The 19,313-nt window shown below is 40.7% G+C and overlaps 1 protein-coding gene across 6 annotated transcripts in view; it reads right to left on the reverse strand.

Annotated features, from left to right (window-relative positions):
* Positions 1 to 1,405: 1,405 nt before the first annotated feature.
* Positions 1,406 to 19,313, reverse strand: part of LOC135987984 (bifunctional methylenetetrahydrofolate dehydrogenase/cyclohydrolase 2, mitochondrial-like) — a 51,155-nt gene continuing 33,247 nt past the window's right edge. For 4 of the 6 annotated variants that reach the window (XM_065633434.1, XM_065633435.1, XM_065633436.1 and 1 more), the window contains 3 exons: positions 5,765 to 5,885; positions 4,506 to 4,658; positions 1,406 to 4,226 (listed from right to left, as the gene is read on the reverse strand). In XM_065633434.1, coding sequence (XP_065489506.1) covers positions 4,172 to 4,226; positions 4,506 to 4,658; positions 5,765 to 5,885 — 329 coding nt within the window. In that variant the 3' untranslated portion in view covers positions 1,406 to 4,171. Of the gene's footprint in view, positions 4,227 to 4,505; positions 4,659 to 5,764; positions 5,886 to 13,616; positions 15,431 to 19,313 lie in introns of those variants that run through there. The other 2 variants (XM_065633439.1, XM_065633438.1) reach the window with 2 other exon arrangements.

Raw genomic sequence — 19,313 nt, forward strand, 5'->3', positions numbered from 1 at the left:
CCGATACTTAGACTGTATGCTAGTTAGCCTTCTGCTTGCCACATGAGCACAAGTCATTTTTTTTTCTTTTAAAATGCACTAGAAGAAGCTATGTTGTTGTATTAAGTGGGAATGACCAGAAACCCTGCTGTGTTATTATGCAAAACATATTCTTGGTTATAAAGAATAAGAGAAAGCCTTCTCCGATGGAAAACTGTCTCCTACGTACCTGCCTGCCATCAGATCTCCAAGACCTTCTTCAGGAGCCCCTGGCACTGTCTGCAGTCGTTGGCTTGCTATGGCACCGCTATCAATCAACAGTGTATCCTGTCAGGCAGACAAGACAGTTTTGCTTGCTCCCAGGGACACTGCATACTCTGAACATCAGCAACCAATACACTTCCTGATGCGTACTTCCAAGATTAAAAGTCATATTTTGCAAAGACAGTAATCTTTTACACAGGCTTGCATCTCCTCTTTTTAAAAGGACCTTGCAGGGATGAGGTAAACTGCAGGCCACCCACACACTTCAATAGAAAATACGTGTTGAATGCAGGGGAGGTATTGAAGTCACAGCCAAGCATTAGCAACAAAGTACACCTGCATGTTGACTGCAGTTGCCAGTGAAGCAGGTAAAGGACTCAGTGGCTTAAGGGCAAACTAGGCTTGAGGGATGCGCTGCAGGAAAAGCCAGTGTGGTTCCAGCAGCCAGGATCACATGTAGGGCAAGTGCCCTGTCATTTGGAAAGGCAGGTCCCAGTCTTTAACATCTCTGTCTTGGCCTTGCTGAACCAGTGCCCCAAAGCTGGTACAGGGCTACCCAAAAGTCACAGAAACACATGGTCTCCTCTTGAATGACAGTTTTTGGCACATGCAGCTAACAGAAAGCAGAAGCTACAACCCTCTTAATTATACCATTACAGAAAGAGCCTGAGTCTCATAAATGAGCCAGGAAAGATGATCCTGATCTTCTGATGGGCCAGTTCTGCAGGAAATTCAGCACCCTAAGTAGCAACACATCATACCAGCCCAGTAGCACCTGTCACTTATCAGGGCAGCCCTCAGCACAGCTGACTCCACAAAGCAATCTGAGGCAATGCAGGCTTCCTCAGCTGGGTCAAACAGCAGTGCAATTAACTCATGTCATGATCCCTCAAACACAGCTTGGGCCTGAAGAAATACCTTGAAACTGCAATGACAACACTCTTCTCCCACATGGCCTACACTCTGTAAATGCTGCAGACTGATGGAGAAAGCCGTCATCTGCACTGGTGCCACCAGCCTGGGATGTCTAAGAAGCTGGCAGCCTGCTCCCACCTCGTGCTTCAGCACAAATGGCATGCAATGTGCAGGTGGTGAGAAACCCACTTCCGGCAGCCTCAATACCACTTGGGAAAAAAAAAAAAAAAAAGCACAGACATCCTTTTCCTATCATTGTCTTTCCATTTTATTCTCCTTCTGCCCTTGCACAAAGTCACATTTTGCATGGCACAGACTCATCCGATGTTTCGCTCTCAAGCTTTTCTTCCACTAGCAAACTTTCACCGGTAGCCTTTCCAAAGCTGCCTTGGACCAGAAAATGAACTAGAACAAACATTTCTCTATTTAGTTTCCTGCTGAATTGTGGTCTTGAAATAAACCTCCTTTTTTCCACTTATGTTTAACCAAACATGAAAAAAAATAAGTCAGTGTGTTTCTGTAGGTACACAGTGTCTCACTGCAATGAATAAATACTTTTCAAGAAGCACTTACATATCCTGTGAGGCACCTGCTTGGCCACTGGTATATAAAGGGTATAAAAGAAGTCAGTAAAAGGACATGCAAATGGCTAAAACCAAGTCCACCTCTCCCTAACAGCTTTTTTTGGACAAATGGAAGTCCAGTTGTTAAAATTCCCACCCTTAGAACTCCTTTAACAACTGCATGTACACCCAGAGCAAGTTGTGTTACTGTGCATATCTGCTGCAAGATGTAGCCTCTCCAATGCAGAAAGGTTGTTTCCTCTGGAAGTGAATGCAGCACTCACAATGTGCATGGAGGAAGACACAACTCAGTGCAGAGGAGATTCACTCACATGACAACATATTTTCATCCTTTGGCCCATCTAGCTCTTAAAATTTTCTCAGAGATCGATGAGAAAGACCTCTCACCTGCATTTTCCTGATGACATGCGTATTTCTAACAGGTATTTCACATCAGTCTGTCCAGTGTATATGAGGGGTGAGGGGTGAAGGGGGTTTGTGTGTCTGTGTGTGGATGTGCAGAATCTAATTCACATCTAATTGCACTCACACTGCATAAATGTGACACAAAAAACGTTAGGCCAGATACTGAAAACTGAATTGAAAATCATGACAACCAGCAGTTGTCTCTCAGTGGTTACTAAGAAAAGATCAGAAAAATGGAAACAGGCAAACAACACAGAAATCTGAAGATGTAACTTGAGATGAAGAAAACAAAAAGGCTTCAGAGAGTCATAAAAATCAGTTCAGTGCCTCTTAAAAAACACTCAGGTCAACATGTAGAAGAAAGCACTGCTGTCTCCATCCAGCTCCTCATCAACAATCCTTTCTGCATATGCACATGTTGCTTGCTCTAGTCTGTTGCACAGGGAGTCTAGCCAGTGTGTGACATGCTGTTTTATTTATTGGTATCAAATTGAGAGCCAAGATGACTCGGCTACTGACCAGAATGCCCCTGTGGGAGAAGCCTACAGAGCTTCAGACTACACAAGTGACAAATGTACATTTACTCTTTCAAAACTCAGCCTTTCATAGACATTTCAGCATTACCGTTGAAGCCTCACAAATACAGAAGGCTTTTTGAAACAAAAGACATGCATCCTTTTGTGAAAATGAACACACAACAGAAATTGAGCTTTCCGGCAGGGCACCTAAATTTAGGAGCCTGTATCACTCCACAACATCACAAAGTACCCAACTGCCTTTTTCTCATAGGTGACTAAGCATAGCAGAGGCACCTACAACATGCAACAGCTGAAATGAAAATCTCTCAGAGCCATCTCTAGTCTCATCATCATTGGCAAATACTCCAGCTGTCAGTGAAAAGTCACAGTTAGTGCCATCTTCTCCAGAAGCAATTTTCTCCCCTTTTCCCTGAACAAAATCTTTTTACCTTTGTGATTCTTTGTAGACAAGAAAAAGAAAATCAAGCATCTGATATGCAATCTGTTTGTCCAGGGTGGAAGAAAATACCAGTCATTATTTCTTTCTTATTTGAGTGGTCATGTTGTGCACATAATGTGAGAACAGAATAAAGAGAGTCTGTTTCCTGGGCAGAGGTAAACTGAAGTGTAGCTTCTCAAGCAACTGAAATCAGGTGCAGCAACATGATGTTCTGCTTGAAGTTTCTTGAGTCTGATGAGTTGTTTTATGTTGTTAGGGAAGAGTAGAGTTCTCTGTCATGAACACACTCAATAATCCATTTGGAGAAAAATTCCAATTCCTTTACTTGTGAAAATAGTAAGGAAGTTGCCATGCCCAGAGATGTCATGGTCTATTTTTTCCAGGAACTGCTGATTCTTTTCCTAAGTTTAAGTAAGCCTCTGAGAACCATCCATTTTCCTCAGTTCAAAGCATTTGATGATTTTGCCCATTATGACGACAGAAGGCTATACTTTGCATAGTACAATGAAGACAGCTGCAGTGTTGGAAGAGGGCTGTTTATTCACACGTAAAGGCAGTAGACGCTGAAATCAGAAGCTAAACGGTTTCTTGTCAGCATATGATGTTCAGAATATAGCTCCATTGTGAGACAGGTTGTGCACTTCCTCCAGAGAAGGAAAAAAAAAGAACACAAAAAACCCAACAAAAGACAGAAAAGACTAGAGCAGAACACTCTACTAGGGCTTGAAATGACCGAAAACAGCTAAAACGAATCAGTCCTCCCCTTAACAACTACCAGCCACAGGAGTGTGTCGAGAGGGCTGAAAGTATCAATAGCTGTTCTGATCTGTTCATCTAGCAACCTTTACTGGAAAGAGGGTTTTTCTTCAAAAGTGAATGGAGTCCATCAGTTCTGCAGGAGTTTCCTTCATGTACTCGCTCTGTTATTCCCTTTATTTCATCTAATCAGTGAGGCTGGGGTACCTGCCAGATGGTGCAGAGTGGCCTTCCCAGCGGAACTTCCTCTCGTTTACAGGCAAATTGGTAGGTGTCCCAACGCCAGATCTTCACAATGCTGTCTCGCCTATGCAGACTTTATAGGGTGATTTCAGTTTCCTGCATCTAAAACAGACAATATCAAGTGATTTTAACTGGAAAAATCTAAACATACAGTAGTCTGAACAGAACTGAAATCTAATCTCCTAACTCCATTAGGTAGATGTAATAAAATCCGTGTTTTGGCAGATGGGAAAGCAGAAGTATCAAGTGTCGGCTCCTTTAAGATCACACGGCAAATGAGTAACTGGCAAGAACACACTCCCAGTGCCCTCAAAACTGCACAGCTTTTCTGCCCACTGTAATTCAGATGAGTGTAATCAGAAGGTTACATCTCTCCCATACCTCTTTTTCACGTAGCAGTAGATGATAGCAAGTATCCCACTTGTCAGTATTCCTATACCAATTCCCACAGCAATGTAGCGTTCGTAAGAATTACGTGCATACGAATTTAGTGTTAAATGTTCACACCTCTCTCCATTATAACCTGCAAGGCACCTACAAAATAAATACACACCATGCAAAAAATTATTCAGAACTTCTCATGCTTTGTATTTCAGAAACACATATTAGTTTTCATCAGTTTTAAACAATTTAGAACAAGTCTAAATGAGGATGGGCTGAATCTGGTGCTGTCAGAACCTCTTCACTCCACAAAGGCTACCAGTTGTCCCAGCCTATCTAGTTAAAAGCTAGTTCAAGTACTGCAGTCACAGCAACAAACACAATCTAAACATACCCTCATCACAGAGGGTGTGGACTAAGAGCCCTGTCCTCTGCTGATCCTTAGCTGCTATAATGCCTCCAACAGCCAAAGCAGTCCAGTATGGACCCTAGAAAATTTTACAGGTACCATGGTCTCAGGACATGGGTGTGTAAGCAGTTGCAGAATAAGGGAGTTGCAGCTGACATCTTGCCCCCTTCATTGTGCCCACTGTGAAAATCTACTTACTCCTCTACTATTCACTACAGCACCAGTTGTGATTTGAGATGCCATCAAAGCAGAGACCTACAAAGATGTGAATGTTCCCTCTCACTTCCTGAGTATTACACTAGCAGAGCACTAGTGCCTCAGTAACAGTCCTGAGTCACTTGAAAATCACAGAATGGTTTGTGTTGGAAGGGACCTTTAAAGGTCATGTAGTCCATCCCCCCTGCAATGAGCAGGGACATCTTCACCCAGACGAAGTTGCTCAGAGCCCCATCCAGCCTGGCCTTGAATGTCTCCAGGGATGAGGCATCCAGCACCTCTCTGGGCAACCTGGGTCAGTGTTTCACCACCCCCAGTGTAAAAAAAAAAAAAAAAAAAGGAAAAAAAATCTTCCTTGTACCTAGCCTGAATTGACTCTTTATTTTAGAACCATTACCTCATTTCCTATCAAAACAGGCCATACCAAAATTTTGTCCCCATCTTTCTTATAAGCATCCCTTAATTATTGAAAGGCCACACACAATAAGCTGTGACTATAGCACTCAAACCTGTGACAAAGTTTAAGCCCGCAAATGCTTGACTGCCACATTACACTGAAAACATGTAGCAGACAAAGAAACAATGCTACAGTTGCTATTTTCTAAGCAGGATACTTATAAGCAGTATTATTTACTTGCATATGGGTTTCCTCAGTTCACTGTGGAAAGCACAGAGCCCATTGATACAGTAGCTGTAGTGTTCTTCAAGACAGGTCTGCATAAGCTTCATGAGCTTCGGCTGCTCTGTGTAGTCTACTGTGAAAAGGGGAAAAAGTCAAGTTACATTTAGGGAGAGAAAAAAAAACCAACAAACATTTGAATATATTTTCACAACTCAAGATGAACAGACATTGCCTGCAGAAAGACACTTAATACATAAATTTACTGTGATAAGTCTCATGAGCTGATTCAAACACCACCACACAGCACAGGCTTCCAAGACGTTCCAGCATAGCTTTAGAGAAAGAAAAAACTATCCAACACTATCCAACCTGCAATCCGTCAGAAACACCATCCCAGGAATATCAGGGATTTAGGACACAATGAGAGCATTTAATTATTCTCAGTATGCTTCCCAGTCCGAATTCAAATTATTATGTTTTTCTTTTCCCCATCACAAGACCAACTATTACATTTCTAACACCTGCATGCCAGCTCTGCAACTATGAGTGAGTGACGAATGGTGGGATTGTTCCCTCCATCCATATTATAAGGACCCAAGATGGCCCCGATGCTCTTCCTGTGCAAAACCACTGTCCACAACTATTAAGTTTCTGAACTTGTGCAAAGTTATAAGCATCCAGGTCAGTAAGCATGCTTCTGCTTTGAAAGCACAGAAAACAACTACCTTATTACCAAGAGAAAGCTCAAAAGCTTCACTGTCAATGCAAGTATCTGTTTGAACTGGTCTCTCTACTGAGTTACAGGAATCACTTGTGAGGTGGGGTGTTCAAGCAATGCCTTAGTATTTCAGGGGACTGTTTTAGTGATGGCTGAAGGCAATCTCCTGAGTGTATGTCAACACCAACTTTCAGTTATGACCACAAGAAAAATAACATCACACAGGAAGGTGACAAGTTCTGCACAGTGTGACTAACCAATGGTGCAGCAAGCAAAAAAATCTTCCTTTCTGACTAAGTGCTGAATCAAGGTCTGGAGATATTACGCTGATGGAATGATTGTCAGAGACATAAGCCTCCAGTCTTCCTGCAGGCAACTCGAGATCCCATGACACAGTTTTCAGGATTAACACCATCAACCTCCTAAATTCTTGACAAAATTCCAGTTTGAGCCATTTCATGGCAGGAATTCCACGTGTGCTCAACTAAGTGATTTTTTTTTACTTTGTCCTTTATGCAACTTCACAGAGATAATGAGCAACGGTAAACAGCTGCTCTACACCCGTGTGTTATGGCAATTCTATTGTGAATCACATAGTTTGGACACCAAAGAGGCTTGATACTATCACTGCTACTCAGATCAAATAACACTACTTGGAAAACAGTACCCTCTAAAATCTGACAGAGTAATCAGACTTCCAGTTTATCAAGAGACTTAAAGAGAACAATTAACAATTCAAGTCTGCTTGAAAAAGAAGATGTTGGTTTACTCTCTCAGGAAAAGCTACAGAGCTGCGAAAAAACATGTCTTGCTTTAAAATGAATGGCTTTGGGCTGGGAAAAGGGCATCTTTCCATTCTTGTAATGAAAAATCTGAAGTTTCTCTTCACACTGTGGAGAAGGAAGACCTAAAGCTAGAAACACAACACTAGAAACTATAAAGCAAACCCAGTTTCAGCCAGCAATAAAGTGACAATACATACACACGAAGGACGTACAAAGACTTAGGCCCTATCTTTATCAGACCTTGCCTCAAGTGCCTCACAGACTAAATTTGTGTGCAGCACACAGCAGCTTGTTGACCGAGAGCAGAGTCAGCGCAGGACCAGGCCATGGAGGGACTGATTTAAGGAAGAGAAGAAGAACTTGAGAAAGAATAGATTTAAGAAAGAAAAGACAGATTTTAGGACAAGAGAGGCATGATACTATTTTTTCCACAGGAGGACTGTATGATGCTCACTGCTGGGGAAAGCACAAAGCAAAACAAAGCACATGGTCAAGACAGCTGCAGGGCTCAGCATGCCAAGGAGATCCAGAATGCATAAGACCTGCAAAAGCCCATTTTCACTAAGGTACCTGCAGACCAGCTACCAAAACTCTGCAGGGAAGAGCTTCAGAAAACAGGTAACAGCAACTTAAAGCATCCCCTGTGTCTCTCTCCAAACGCTTCAGCATCAACTGCTTTGAATCATCATTTGAGTGCAAAGGGGACTGAACAGCATGCTATGAAACCACTAAACATAACCACTCAACAGGACCCTTTAGTTTCCTGACACCCAAAGTACCACTTTTCTACCAGGCCCTGAAAACACTTAATATTTCACTTGTATCTCTGCCACACGTGAAAAAAATAGATGTGGAAGGTACCAATCTATATGCCAGAGGCATGAAATCCCCAGCTACCTCTATTCAAACTTTCCCCAGATGGATTCACACAGCCAGAATATCCTTCCTCACTTACACCACCACTGCCAAGAGGTGGCAGACTTCCATCTACCAACATCTGGAAGAAACCTCACTTCGTGCAGGTACTTGAAACCTCTTCCTCTGAGTGCTGTGAAAGTTAGTCCTGTCATTAGAAAAAGCCAGCCTAGAGCAGAAGCCTGCCTAGAAAGCGTTTCAAGCATCTTCTTGCACAGGCCACAAATGAACAATACATTCCTCCCTTGTTGTCAGGAGCAAGGTCTCTGTCCAGTGTGGGTTGCAAGATCAGATCTTAAATGTACACACAAAAACTGAGTGCTAATTATTTTGATGTTGCAAAAGTATAAATAATTACCTCTGAAAGAATGATGAGTCTTGAAAACAAAAAGAATTATTTTCTAGCCCATCACAGAGCATTATGATAATTCATATCATATTATCCACTTAGATACTAAATAAGCTGTTGAATAAACATATCCATGTGCCTTTCAAGTCACATGAGGAAAGAAAAGCATGCTGTGTAAGCACTTGACAGCTGCCTGCAGGTGAGTCATTCAAACAGGTACACTTGGCAAGATCTGACATGAAATCAAAACTCCAGGTACTTGGAAGCTTGGGCATGCCAAAACCAACAGACTGGCAACACAAAGAGTCCGCCACTAAGACCATGACAGCTCAGCTTTTAAGTATGGTGCATCTGGGAGGAACACAGGAGTCAGAAAGGGGAGGGAAGGGGTCAGCCCCAGGTTCAGGGCCTCCCTTACAGGCTGCAAGGAAGAACAAGCTCATCACAACAAAGGGATCACATTCTTTCCCCAGTAAAACCAAGCCCTTCCTGTATCCTAGCTGCTCACTTTGCTACGAAGGCTCCCGTTCAGCCCAAACAGTGTCTCAAGTTCTTTACGCCTGCCGTGTCAGCTCCCAGCCAGGCATCCTCTCCACTACCTTTTTCCCCCCAGGTGATCACCAAGCCTAATGTTTCCTAGCTCCAGCACTGGTGACAAGTAAAGCCTATGTAACGTATAATACGGAAATAGGACATAATCTTGTAAATAGGAGGCAAATGGCTTGAGTAGAAAATAATGGTTTTTTAACAAACTGCACCTCAGTCCCCAGGGGACTTGCAATCCCAAAAGAAACTACCAGTTTCTTCCAATGATACTTAACCAGGAATTCATTTTCTCAGGAACCAGTATTACTGAACTTTGGTTATAACCCTCACTACAAACTTAACTGGTACCAGAATAGGAGCTGCAAGAAAACTTCACAGAGGTACAGCCAGTTTCTTTGGTGACTCTTTACATATTTCTTTTCAATCTTCTTTCTAGAAATGCTGTTCTCTAAACTTTTCAACAGCTTTGTGAAAGGTCCACCGAAATATACTTTTAACTACCTGTGTAAATGTGTGCCTGTATGCTTGTGCATTTGTGTCTAGCTTTGAAGGGAACATTCATCTAAAAGCACTGGTATCTAGTCAATTTGCACAGTCACAGCTGGCATAAAGGTACACAGGGCAATTACAGACATGGCTGTGTTTGTGCAAATAAGCATCTTCTTTGTTAAAACATGACCCATAGCTCCTGCTTTCTAGAAATAAAATGAACAAGGTACTTAATAACTCACAACATATTTGTATTTCATTATACTCCTGTTTGCTCTGTATGCAGCTCTGGAAGAATCGTGTCACAGACAAATCCACTAAAACAGACCATAGTGCTATGGTGATAACTTGAACTATTACAGTCAAAATCAACATAATCTTGACTTCATACACATTTTTGTGTAATATTTGTTATATATATATTACATATATATGAAGCCCACATATATATGTATGAATGTATGCATAGATATTATGCTGTACCACTATGACAAATTAGATCAAAAAGAGAACAGTTTGACTTTTTATGAGTAAAATAAAAAGCTTATGGAGCTACTAAAAAAGGCTTCTAAGACATCTTGTGATGACTTACAATTAACAGAAGATGATTTGTATGCATGTTTATGTTCTTTTTAAAGTACAAAGACATCACAGTTAAAATCCTTTCCTCCTTTACTGACCTGCCAAAACCTCAGCTCCAGATCGCAGTTCTCCCAAAGTAATGACATCATTAGCACCTGAAGTAACATCAAGAATGCAGCATGTAGAATAAAGACAGCCCTCTGGTCTCAGATGTTGGCAGGTAAATAGCTGGAGTTCACATTTCAGTCAGAAAAGAAAAAGAAAGAGAGAGCTAGCACTCTGCAAAGGTCTGTGGAAGCTGCGGTAGCCAAAAGCAAAACTGCAACCAAGAAAGAAACTACTGAGTAACAGCAGGGAGAGGCATCACTATGCTTGCTGCATTCTCACTTGGGTGTATGAAAATTCATGCTGAAGACAGATAAACACCAAGCACTAGTTAAAAGTAACAGAAATGGCAATCAGAAATGCAGATCATCTATCCCAATTAACCTTAGAATACCTTCAAATTATAACTGTCTTTGCATAAGTGATCCTTTAGCTGGTCAGTGCTGAGGCTACCTCAGCTGAGTGGCAGCTATTACTTCAGAGAGGTTTTTAAGGCTCCATGAAAACAAGCCGCTCATCTCTCAAATACAACACACAAAATTCAATAGGGTCCATGTGACAGGAGCATTATAGCAGCAATCATCATAATAGACTTTGGTTTGGTGGGATTTTTTTAAGTGACAGATTAATAGAGACAAAACAAAACAAAAAAGAAATACCTTCAGCATTGAATTTTGTCCAATTATTCCATAAGTCTGTGCTGAGGGATGAAACATTAACAGCTGACTCTTCACTCAGCACCCCCATTGCTGTGTAATGCAAATAGATGCTTACTGTAACAGAAAAACTCAGCATATCTATGCAAGGTTCATTTAATCCAGAAAACATGTACCCACTTATTACAATTCCAATACAATGCAGCAATATAATAATTCATTTAAAACATTCTTGCCTCAAACTTCCTTTTGCCACAGCGTAATTATGATTGTGTGGTAACAAACTACTGTTTGCAAAATTCCAAAATAGATATCCATTTTGTTCTCCATTCTATCTTATGCAAATTATAACACAGATACCTGTAATATACTACAACTGTTACCAGTCTAAGTAGCTTCTTGGCAAAGAAAAATTATACCCCATCAGTTAAAATCTCATCCAGGTTTAAAACCGCTAAAACAATTCTGCTTTGCAGCATCTTTGCATGCTCCCACCACTACTGCTTATTTCAGAAAGACTGAACTATTGTTCAAAGCCTGGAATCTTATGCCATTGAAAAGCCGCCTCCAAACCCACCTTTCAGCAAAATACAGATTAGCATTCCAAATGCCATGGCAAGCAGCTGCTTTAATACCTTCTCAACTCTTCTTTCCAGATGGCTCACTTGCTCTGCTTATCTGTGCTCCTGTCTTTTCTCTTGCACTTATATGACATGAAGCGTCACCTGCTGTTCTCACCAATCAGAAAAAAGTGCATCTGGCAACAACCTCAACCCCCAGGGCAACCACACATTTATTTAGGAAACTGCTATTATCTAGCAATGGGATCAGGTTTTCTTTTGAAACCCTGGTTTCCTATTACCTGTGGGCATAATTGTGCATGCAAAGACACAGTTTTAAAGGAAGACATGCTATCTGCCAGAGCAGATCAACGAAATACAACAAAACAGAGGTGAGCAACATGAAAAATCATGTCTGGTAAAAAACATGACCATTCTTTCCCTTAACAATGTAGGTCTCATGCTACTTCTAGGAGGTCAGTCAGCATTCAGTAGGCTACTCTGGAGTTTAGGGTCCAGTCCCTATTTTGCGCATGTTCCTTCCTGTACCTCAGTTCCCTGCCATTCCCAGGAAAAACTGAGAGAACAGCTAGTGCCAAGATTAGGAAGCAATCAGACACAAAGATAACAGATGATGTTCTCCATCTGTGACTGCCAGCAAGAGACCTTTGAACACAGGCCCTGGCGAGCCCGAGGGGCATGCTAACTGCCTTTCATTTAGCCTTCCTGTCTGCACAACACTCTGAAGCAAGGCAGGCCACCAGCCTTGCTCAAGGACTTGGATTGCTGGCTGGAGCTACACATAGCTGTGCAGGGCAGAAATTGAAAGCTGGGAAAGTGCAGGCACCAAGAAAACACGGGCTGAAAGACAAGTCAGCTGTTGGCTCCCATATTAGGCAATCCCTTCATTGTTGCTGCCAGTATACTGTCATAAAAGCCCATCTCTACCTTTTCAAAAAAGTGGGTATGCATAATGAGAAGAATCATACTTTTTATGTAAAGTGTTTGTAGGTCTCTAGGACACAGCCATCACACACATTTCTTAGAAAAAAAAAAACCACTCTCCACAGTCCCAAACACTGTCCAACTTCGTGGGCCACAGGCAACTTGGAACAAGTAGGACTGGTCCCTCTGAAGGGTACTTACCTTGGCTGACATACTAGAGCAGGTTGCCAGAAAGGCCCAGTTCAATAATATATACACACACACACAAACAACCTCCAAAATCCTGACCCTCACTGAAGGAGAGCTACAGACTTCACCCCAATAACAACTTCTACTTTCTCAACTGTGAACCCCAAGCAAAAAAAACATTTCACAATATCCGTATGTTAAAACCAAAATCTTTTGATAAATGCTCCAACAACTCTGGTCAGCTCAAGTTCTCCCTCTATGCTGCACTCTCCCAAATGATCCACAGGATTTAATCTAACCACTTCACATGTTAAGAGAAAAACACAAGCTAGTTAGGCACATTTTAATTAGGTGTTCTCCTGCTCATGGACTACATTCCAAGAGGCTTTTTCCCTTCCTCTGCTATCCTGAATTGCTGCATGCCTGCACACTGATCAAGTGCAGCTTGTGCACTCCCTGAATTGACAGGAGTGGTTATACCTACCTGGATAACCTCTGCTATCAGTCCGGAGCATGGCTAAGTATGATGAGCCTTGCTTTCAACACATCTACACAATGGGAACTTAAACCAGCTTGAATCCAACGTGGCTTTGTCATTAGGCAATATAGCTGGGTGCGGCAGACCTGTGAGAAGGCTTCAGTGGATAAGGCCATGCCTTTGTCCGCCACAGGGCATTCATGCTTGGACCAGACTCAACCAGGTCTGGTACATGAGCTAAGCCTTTCCCTCTGGATGCTACTTCTGGATGTTCTCCCAGTGGAGAACACTCTCACAGATGTGTCTGGCAGGTCTGAAAAGAGTAAGCTGTTGAGCAAAACCTCACTCTCACTGGCTTTTGTGTAATGCTAGTCCATCCACCAAAAGTGAAAAGAGAAAAAGCTTAAGATGCACAATAAACTGTTTGCAGGACATGAAAGAAACAGGCTAAGTCATGTGACATAAGGAAAACATCATAAATTGTTTTTATGCCAAAAACTGCAGAGATTCTTTCAGTTAAATCAAATAAAACAAAAGAGAACCTAGGACAGCAATGTAAACAGATGAAAAAAGGTAAATGACAGAACAAACAAATCACCTCCATTTGCTTCACTTCCAACACACTGATAAAAAAGAACAACCAACCACCCTCCAAACTGTATTACTATTTTTCACAAAGATGAACATAACAGTGAACAGGTTTTATTCCATCTTAGTCAATGATAGGTTGACCAGTCTAACATCTCCATAGCCACCATAATCCTCCCAACATTTCTACCACTACTTAAATTTAAACAGATAAGCAAGCGTCTGCACTAATGGTACTATATATTTAGTAATGATTCTGTCAGCCCCTTTTGCAAACACTGCATTAAACAAAACTCTCAGAAAGATGACCGTAAGAACAATCAGCACAGAAGTGACACTCCATCTTGTTTATTAGACAAAGTGTGGGTTTTTTTGTTTAATAGCAGTAGTACTAAGCCACACTTTTTTCCCCTCCCCCTTTCAAGTTATCTATAGTCTACTAGCAAACACCTAAGGTTCTTGATGAAAATAAATTGAAGTTATCTCAGCTGAGATAAAAACATGAAGATAAAAGCTCAAACAAACTCTCAATTACTTCAGTGGAAACTGGGGAAGGCTCTTCATATCCATAGTGCACACACGCAGTTCAAATGGTATCTTAGCAGCTACTCTACTCCAGCTTTTGCATTCCACAAGACAATTCCAGATCCATCTTTAGAACTAAAACTCTCCAAGCAGCAAAACATTGTAGCCCAGAATTCACATGTCTCAGCCTTACAAGACAGAAAAAAAAAAAACAAACCCAAAAGAACTTCATGCAGTTTTGAATAATAAGGGAGTAACTAAATGACTTAGAATTCCGACAATAAATAGTTCATCAGGGACAAACTTTTGCATATATATATATATATACTGCACATGCATAATAATTTTAACTACAGTCTACCTAATTAAAGCTCGATCCAGCCCAGTAAATCTTTTCAGGTTTATTTGTGGGATGAGGGCATTATGCACCAAAACATTTCCATCTAGACATGGAAAGAAAATAATTCTAGCCTCAATTCTAGCTATTAATTCATGCATACCTCTTACATACATTTAACATCAGAATTTTACCCACATTCAGGTTTACATGAATATTTTAAAACATGCACTGGTCATTTGCATTCATGTCAACATCACTGCCTGGCAGTTGAAACAAAAATTCCAGTCTTTCACTCCTTTCAGATTCAAGATTCCTATGGCTAGCTCTTAAGTGTTTTAAAAAAAAATTCAAGACTTCAAACTACATCCAGAGCTCTTCATGACCTCAGAACGCAACCTATATTTTTAAAAGATATCTAGCATGTTGAAACTTAGTTTTTACACTCTGATCAAAACTGACGGTCCCGAGTGCTTAAAAGATTTTGGTAATTGCACCCCATCCCCAGATACACAGGTATATTTGTGATTCATGCTTGATTCTTCATTTTCACACACATAATTGACCACCAAGAATGTATCTGCATAGGCTGCATTCTTCAACTTGTTTTTGCTCACAATAAGTCAGTAAGAGGTAACACAAAGTATTTTAACAGTTTGTAAACCATTGCGTTCAGCATACTTTACATTAAAAAATAAATACAATGTAGAAATAAATATCTTTGTAGTAAAAAATAAACATTTTGTGTTTCAATAAATAGAACAACTTGGATTCTTCTTCCGAGGTAGCCCGCTTGCTCTAGCAAATGAGCTTTTTAGCAATTATGAGCGTGTTCTTCAGAAGCATTGCAACAGTCATAGGTCCCACCCCTCCTGGCACTGGAGTGATAAAGCCAGCCTTCTTCTTCACTTCTAAGAGAAAAGAGAAAAAGGTATTGACTAAGAATGTTTCCAGAAACTTTTTTATCTTTCAGTTGTCCATGGGTACCTAACTGGCAGTGAGCATAAAGGACTGCAACTTGGAGAGCACTGAAGGATATGGGAAAAACTAAAGCAGAAGTCTTATTACAGCCATGGTAGTAGCATCAGGATACAGTCAGGACCAGGCTGTAGTTTTCTTAATCTGAATACTATTACCCAGGGGCTAGTTCTGGGGCATGGTGTCACAAACTATGCAAGCTGATCTACTGCAGAAGGCTGCACTTTCCTTATGGGAGCAACACACACTCATACAGCCTGTGGTCAGCCATGTGGAAAGTTATTCCTGACAAGTTTTTTTGGTAAGGAGAAGTTTTCAGCTGTTTGACCTGCGGCACCAGCAGTTAGGTCACCTATTCATCCACTTTCCCCCACTCTGACTTGCAGCTTCTAACAAGGATTTTTTACGATCAGAAAAGGCAACTTAAAACCGCAGATGGATTTAGTACACTTTCTGGATGATTTGGTTTTTTAAAGCTTCACAAGATGGACAAAGAACAAAAATGAGAATTTTCTTAAAGGAAAAACAGATTCCGGTGGCAAAACTCCCATTGCAACCCTCAGCCATAGTCGCCTTCTTCAGAGAAGAGACCTGGAGGCACAGATCTTACTGAAATCTCAATAGAAAGGAAACTCTTACAGCTGAAGTACCTCCAACCACAGACTATCCAAAGTTAGTACATACCTTGAATCCTTGTGCTACAAGGTAAACCTGTACATTTTTTTCAAACATTTAAGTTAACATCTGTCAAGTTAACCTCTTTGTACAACGAATGAACACAACATACCAATAAATCCAGACTTTGTGTTCTTTATTCTTTATATTCTTATCTACTGTGCAAAAAGCAATCAACTGGAATTGCAGGTTACTTGCAAAGAAATTACATGCAACTGGCTGGGAATTCATCCCATGACAAACTAATGAGCAGTTATTGGCCAATAATGATTAGTCCAAATGGCATATTACTAATCTGATTACTATGGAGTTTTTTTTTCCTTCAAGTGTCACTGTGAGAGATTTGTTGTTTGTTAGTTTGAGGTTTCTTTGCTTGCTTAGAAATTATTTCTTGGAAACTCACACCCTGTTTTTAAAGGCATTGTTTTAAAAACAGCACACACGCATACACAGGAGAAAATGGAGCAAATATAACTCTGACACAAGCACGTACATTTCCACTGAAGTTACCACAGAGCAGAATCTATACCTAGCCATTAGAAGAGATCCATGGATGGAAAATTAGGCACCTTGATTTTGGAACAAACAAGATAACTTGCCTCTACTTACAGTATATTAATCTTGAATTTATTTTGTGCTTTATTGTTGAGAGTAACAAGGTCTTAAAAAAACAAATATTAAAAATAATTTTAAAAGCTGGATATTGTTTTGACAGAACACTTATTAGATTCTAGATGAGGGTAAATGGAATAAAAAAAACCCCATTGTCTGAACTCACCAACCCAGTGATCCAACAAGAGCATGCAAAGAAGTTAACAGTGAATAACCCACTGAACTGAAGAACAGAAGATTAAGCCTCATTGAGGAGGGATAGTTGTTACAACTGGGAGGGTTTTTATTGCTCAGTTAACTGGTACTACCAGATGTACTATTAAAATATCTAGAAAGGTAAACAAACTGCAATGTAGGGGTTTTTTAACATGCTAATTTTAACAAATTAAGAGAATACATGACAGTTATTCTTAATAACCTCAAACACAAATAATTTGTCTTTTTATTAGTTATACTATTTTGAACTAACTACGATTTGAGATTGGTGTTTACAGTCAATAGAGTTACTGCAAATTCCCAGGTTAATGTCATAATTATTGGAATGTACCCACATCTGAAGTAAACACAATAATTAATTTTAGGCATTTTTAATTGGAATAAGTATGTTTCCATGGTAATGTTAGATGCCTCTTTCTGTGGTATTATTCACACTATTCCTATGTTACTTATGAAGACCTACAATCCACAACTACACCATGCCTTAACTAAAGAAAGCCTTCTAATGAATATCATGTACACCATTCATTGCCTGTAGTATTAGGAACTGTACACAGCAGTAAACACACAGTACACTGTTTTCACAAGTTTACGGGTAGAGAAATTCCCCAGCCTCTATCATTATGAAAATCCTTGTGGGTCAGTGGGGTAAGAAGACATATTAAGTTAGCAGAGAACCACCTGGATAGCTTATTCACAAAAGCTGATACAGATTTTAAAATGTACAACAGGTGTCTAAGTTGGGGAAGCTACTATCTGATAAGTTTCCACCTATCAGAGTAAATATAGATATGGTGAATGCAATTTTTGAAGATGAATGCCAGTGACCAAAGGGGGCAAAAATAACCTGGCACTTCAAAAATATAAACACATTTTCCTTTCCTTGTGAAGTGTAGTAGGCAAAAGCACAGTTCCAAGATGGCACTTCAGTGTGACTGATCTCTTATTTGCAAATTAGGTGCCACACTGTTGGTTCCTACAGGAGATCTGCTTCTCAGAAACATTAAAACTTTGCCCCTAGCTTTAACTCTGCTTTCTCGAGATGTGTGCCCTTCTCCCAGGAATTTCTCTGCCAATCTGAAAAATGTTGCTATACAAATTAGGTGCCTATGGGGGAGGAGCTGCTATTTTGCAGCATATGTAGAACCTTAAAATCTTCCTTTGATTCTTCAAAAGAAATGAAATGTAGATTGTTTCCTTGAAAAACAGGATCCACTGCTTTGGATACAGCCCTTCATTCCTAGGTTCCTCTAAAGCTAAGGACATCATACACCTAATAGGGTTAATCACACAAACCAAGGGCAAGTCTCAACCTGAAGGCATTTCTGGGTCTTGTGCATCTGCATTAAGCGAGGCAGAAAAATTCCTGCCTAAGCACTGTTTCCACACAGCTTTATTAGGCCCTGCAAAGCTACTCTGGATCACTACATCCCCGCAGCGCTGCATAAGTGTGAATCACGTGCTCAGCAATCACAGTAAATATCCCATGTTCTCCTCTACACATACTGGCTTTTTTTCCTCACTATGAACTGTGGGATACTGACAAGCAAACATCTGCTCCATTTCTCACAGTTCCTTCTTTTTGATATTATCTCTGTTTCTCTTACAGCAACTATTTTTACAGCAATATAAAGGAAAACCAAGGAATTATTGCCCAGTACTGTAATTCTCATAATGTACACATCCTTCCCTTCCAGTACCTATGAAAGCCAAACAACAGGGGCATCTCAGGCAGAAAATTCCATCATAAAGCTATGCATAACAGCTTCTTTGCATTCACTTAGCACAGACAGGTGGATGGGGTATCACTGTAGCTGTGGGATGATAAGCAGAAGCAGCAGAAATTCAAGATACCAAAGATAACTTACTTAGACCCCTCCACAACATACTCTTCTGCAGAGAAGTACTAGACTTGGCAATCCAGCAGCTTTCTGCCACCAGTTAGCACCAGTCAGCCTGGGCTTCTGACAGTCCCGGCCTAATGCCAACACTCTGGTGTATTTCTTGCACTAATGGAGCATAACAACAGGCAATGCTTTCCCTGATTTTTGCAGGGCAGCAATATGGTCACAACATTAAACAGCAAAATGAATGCCAGGTCTTCAAAATTAACTTAGAAATTAACTAACAAAGCTACAGCAAAAGCAGCTGGAACACGTACGTTTTATTTTCATGACCACTGTTTGGATAAGCTGCCCAGAGAGAGACTTTGGAAAGGATTCAATAATCTGAAAAGAAGCCTACAGCCTGGAACACAACGAACACAAAGCGGCAGCAAACAACCATTGGAAGTGATGGCTTTCACGAAGCCTG

Source organism: Caloenas nicobarica, chromosome 4 (assembly GCF_036013445.1).
Source record: "Caloenas nicobarica isolate bCalNic1 chromosome 4, bCalNic1.hap1, whole genome shotgun sequence".
Lineage (NCBI taxonomy): Eukaryota > Metazoa > Chordata > Aves > Columbiformes > Columbidae > Caloenas > Caloenas nicobarica.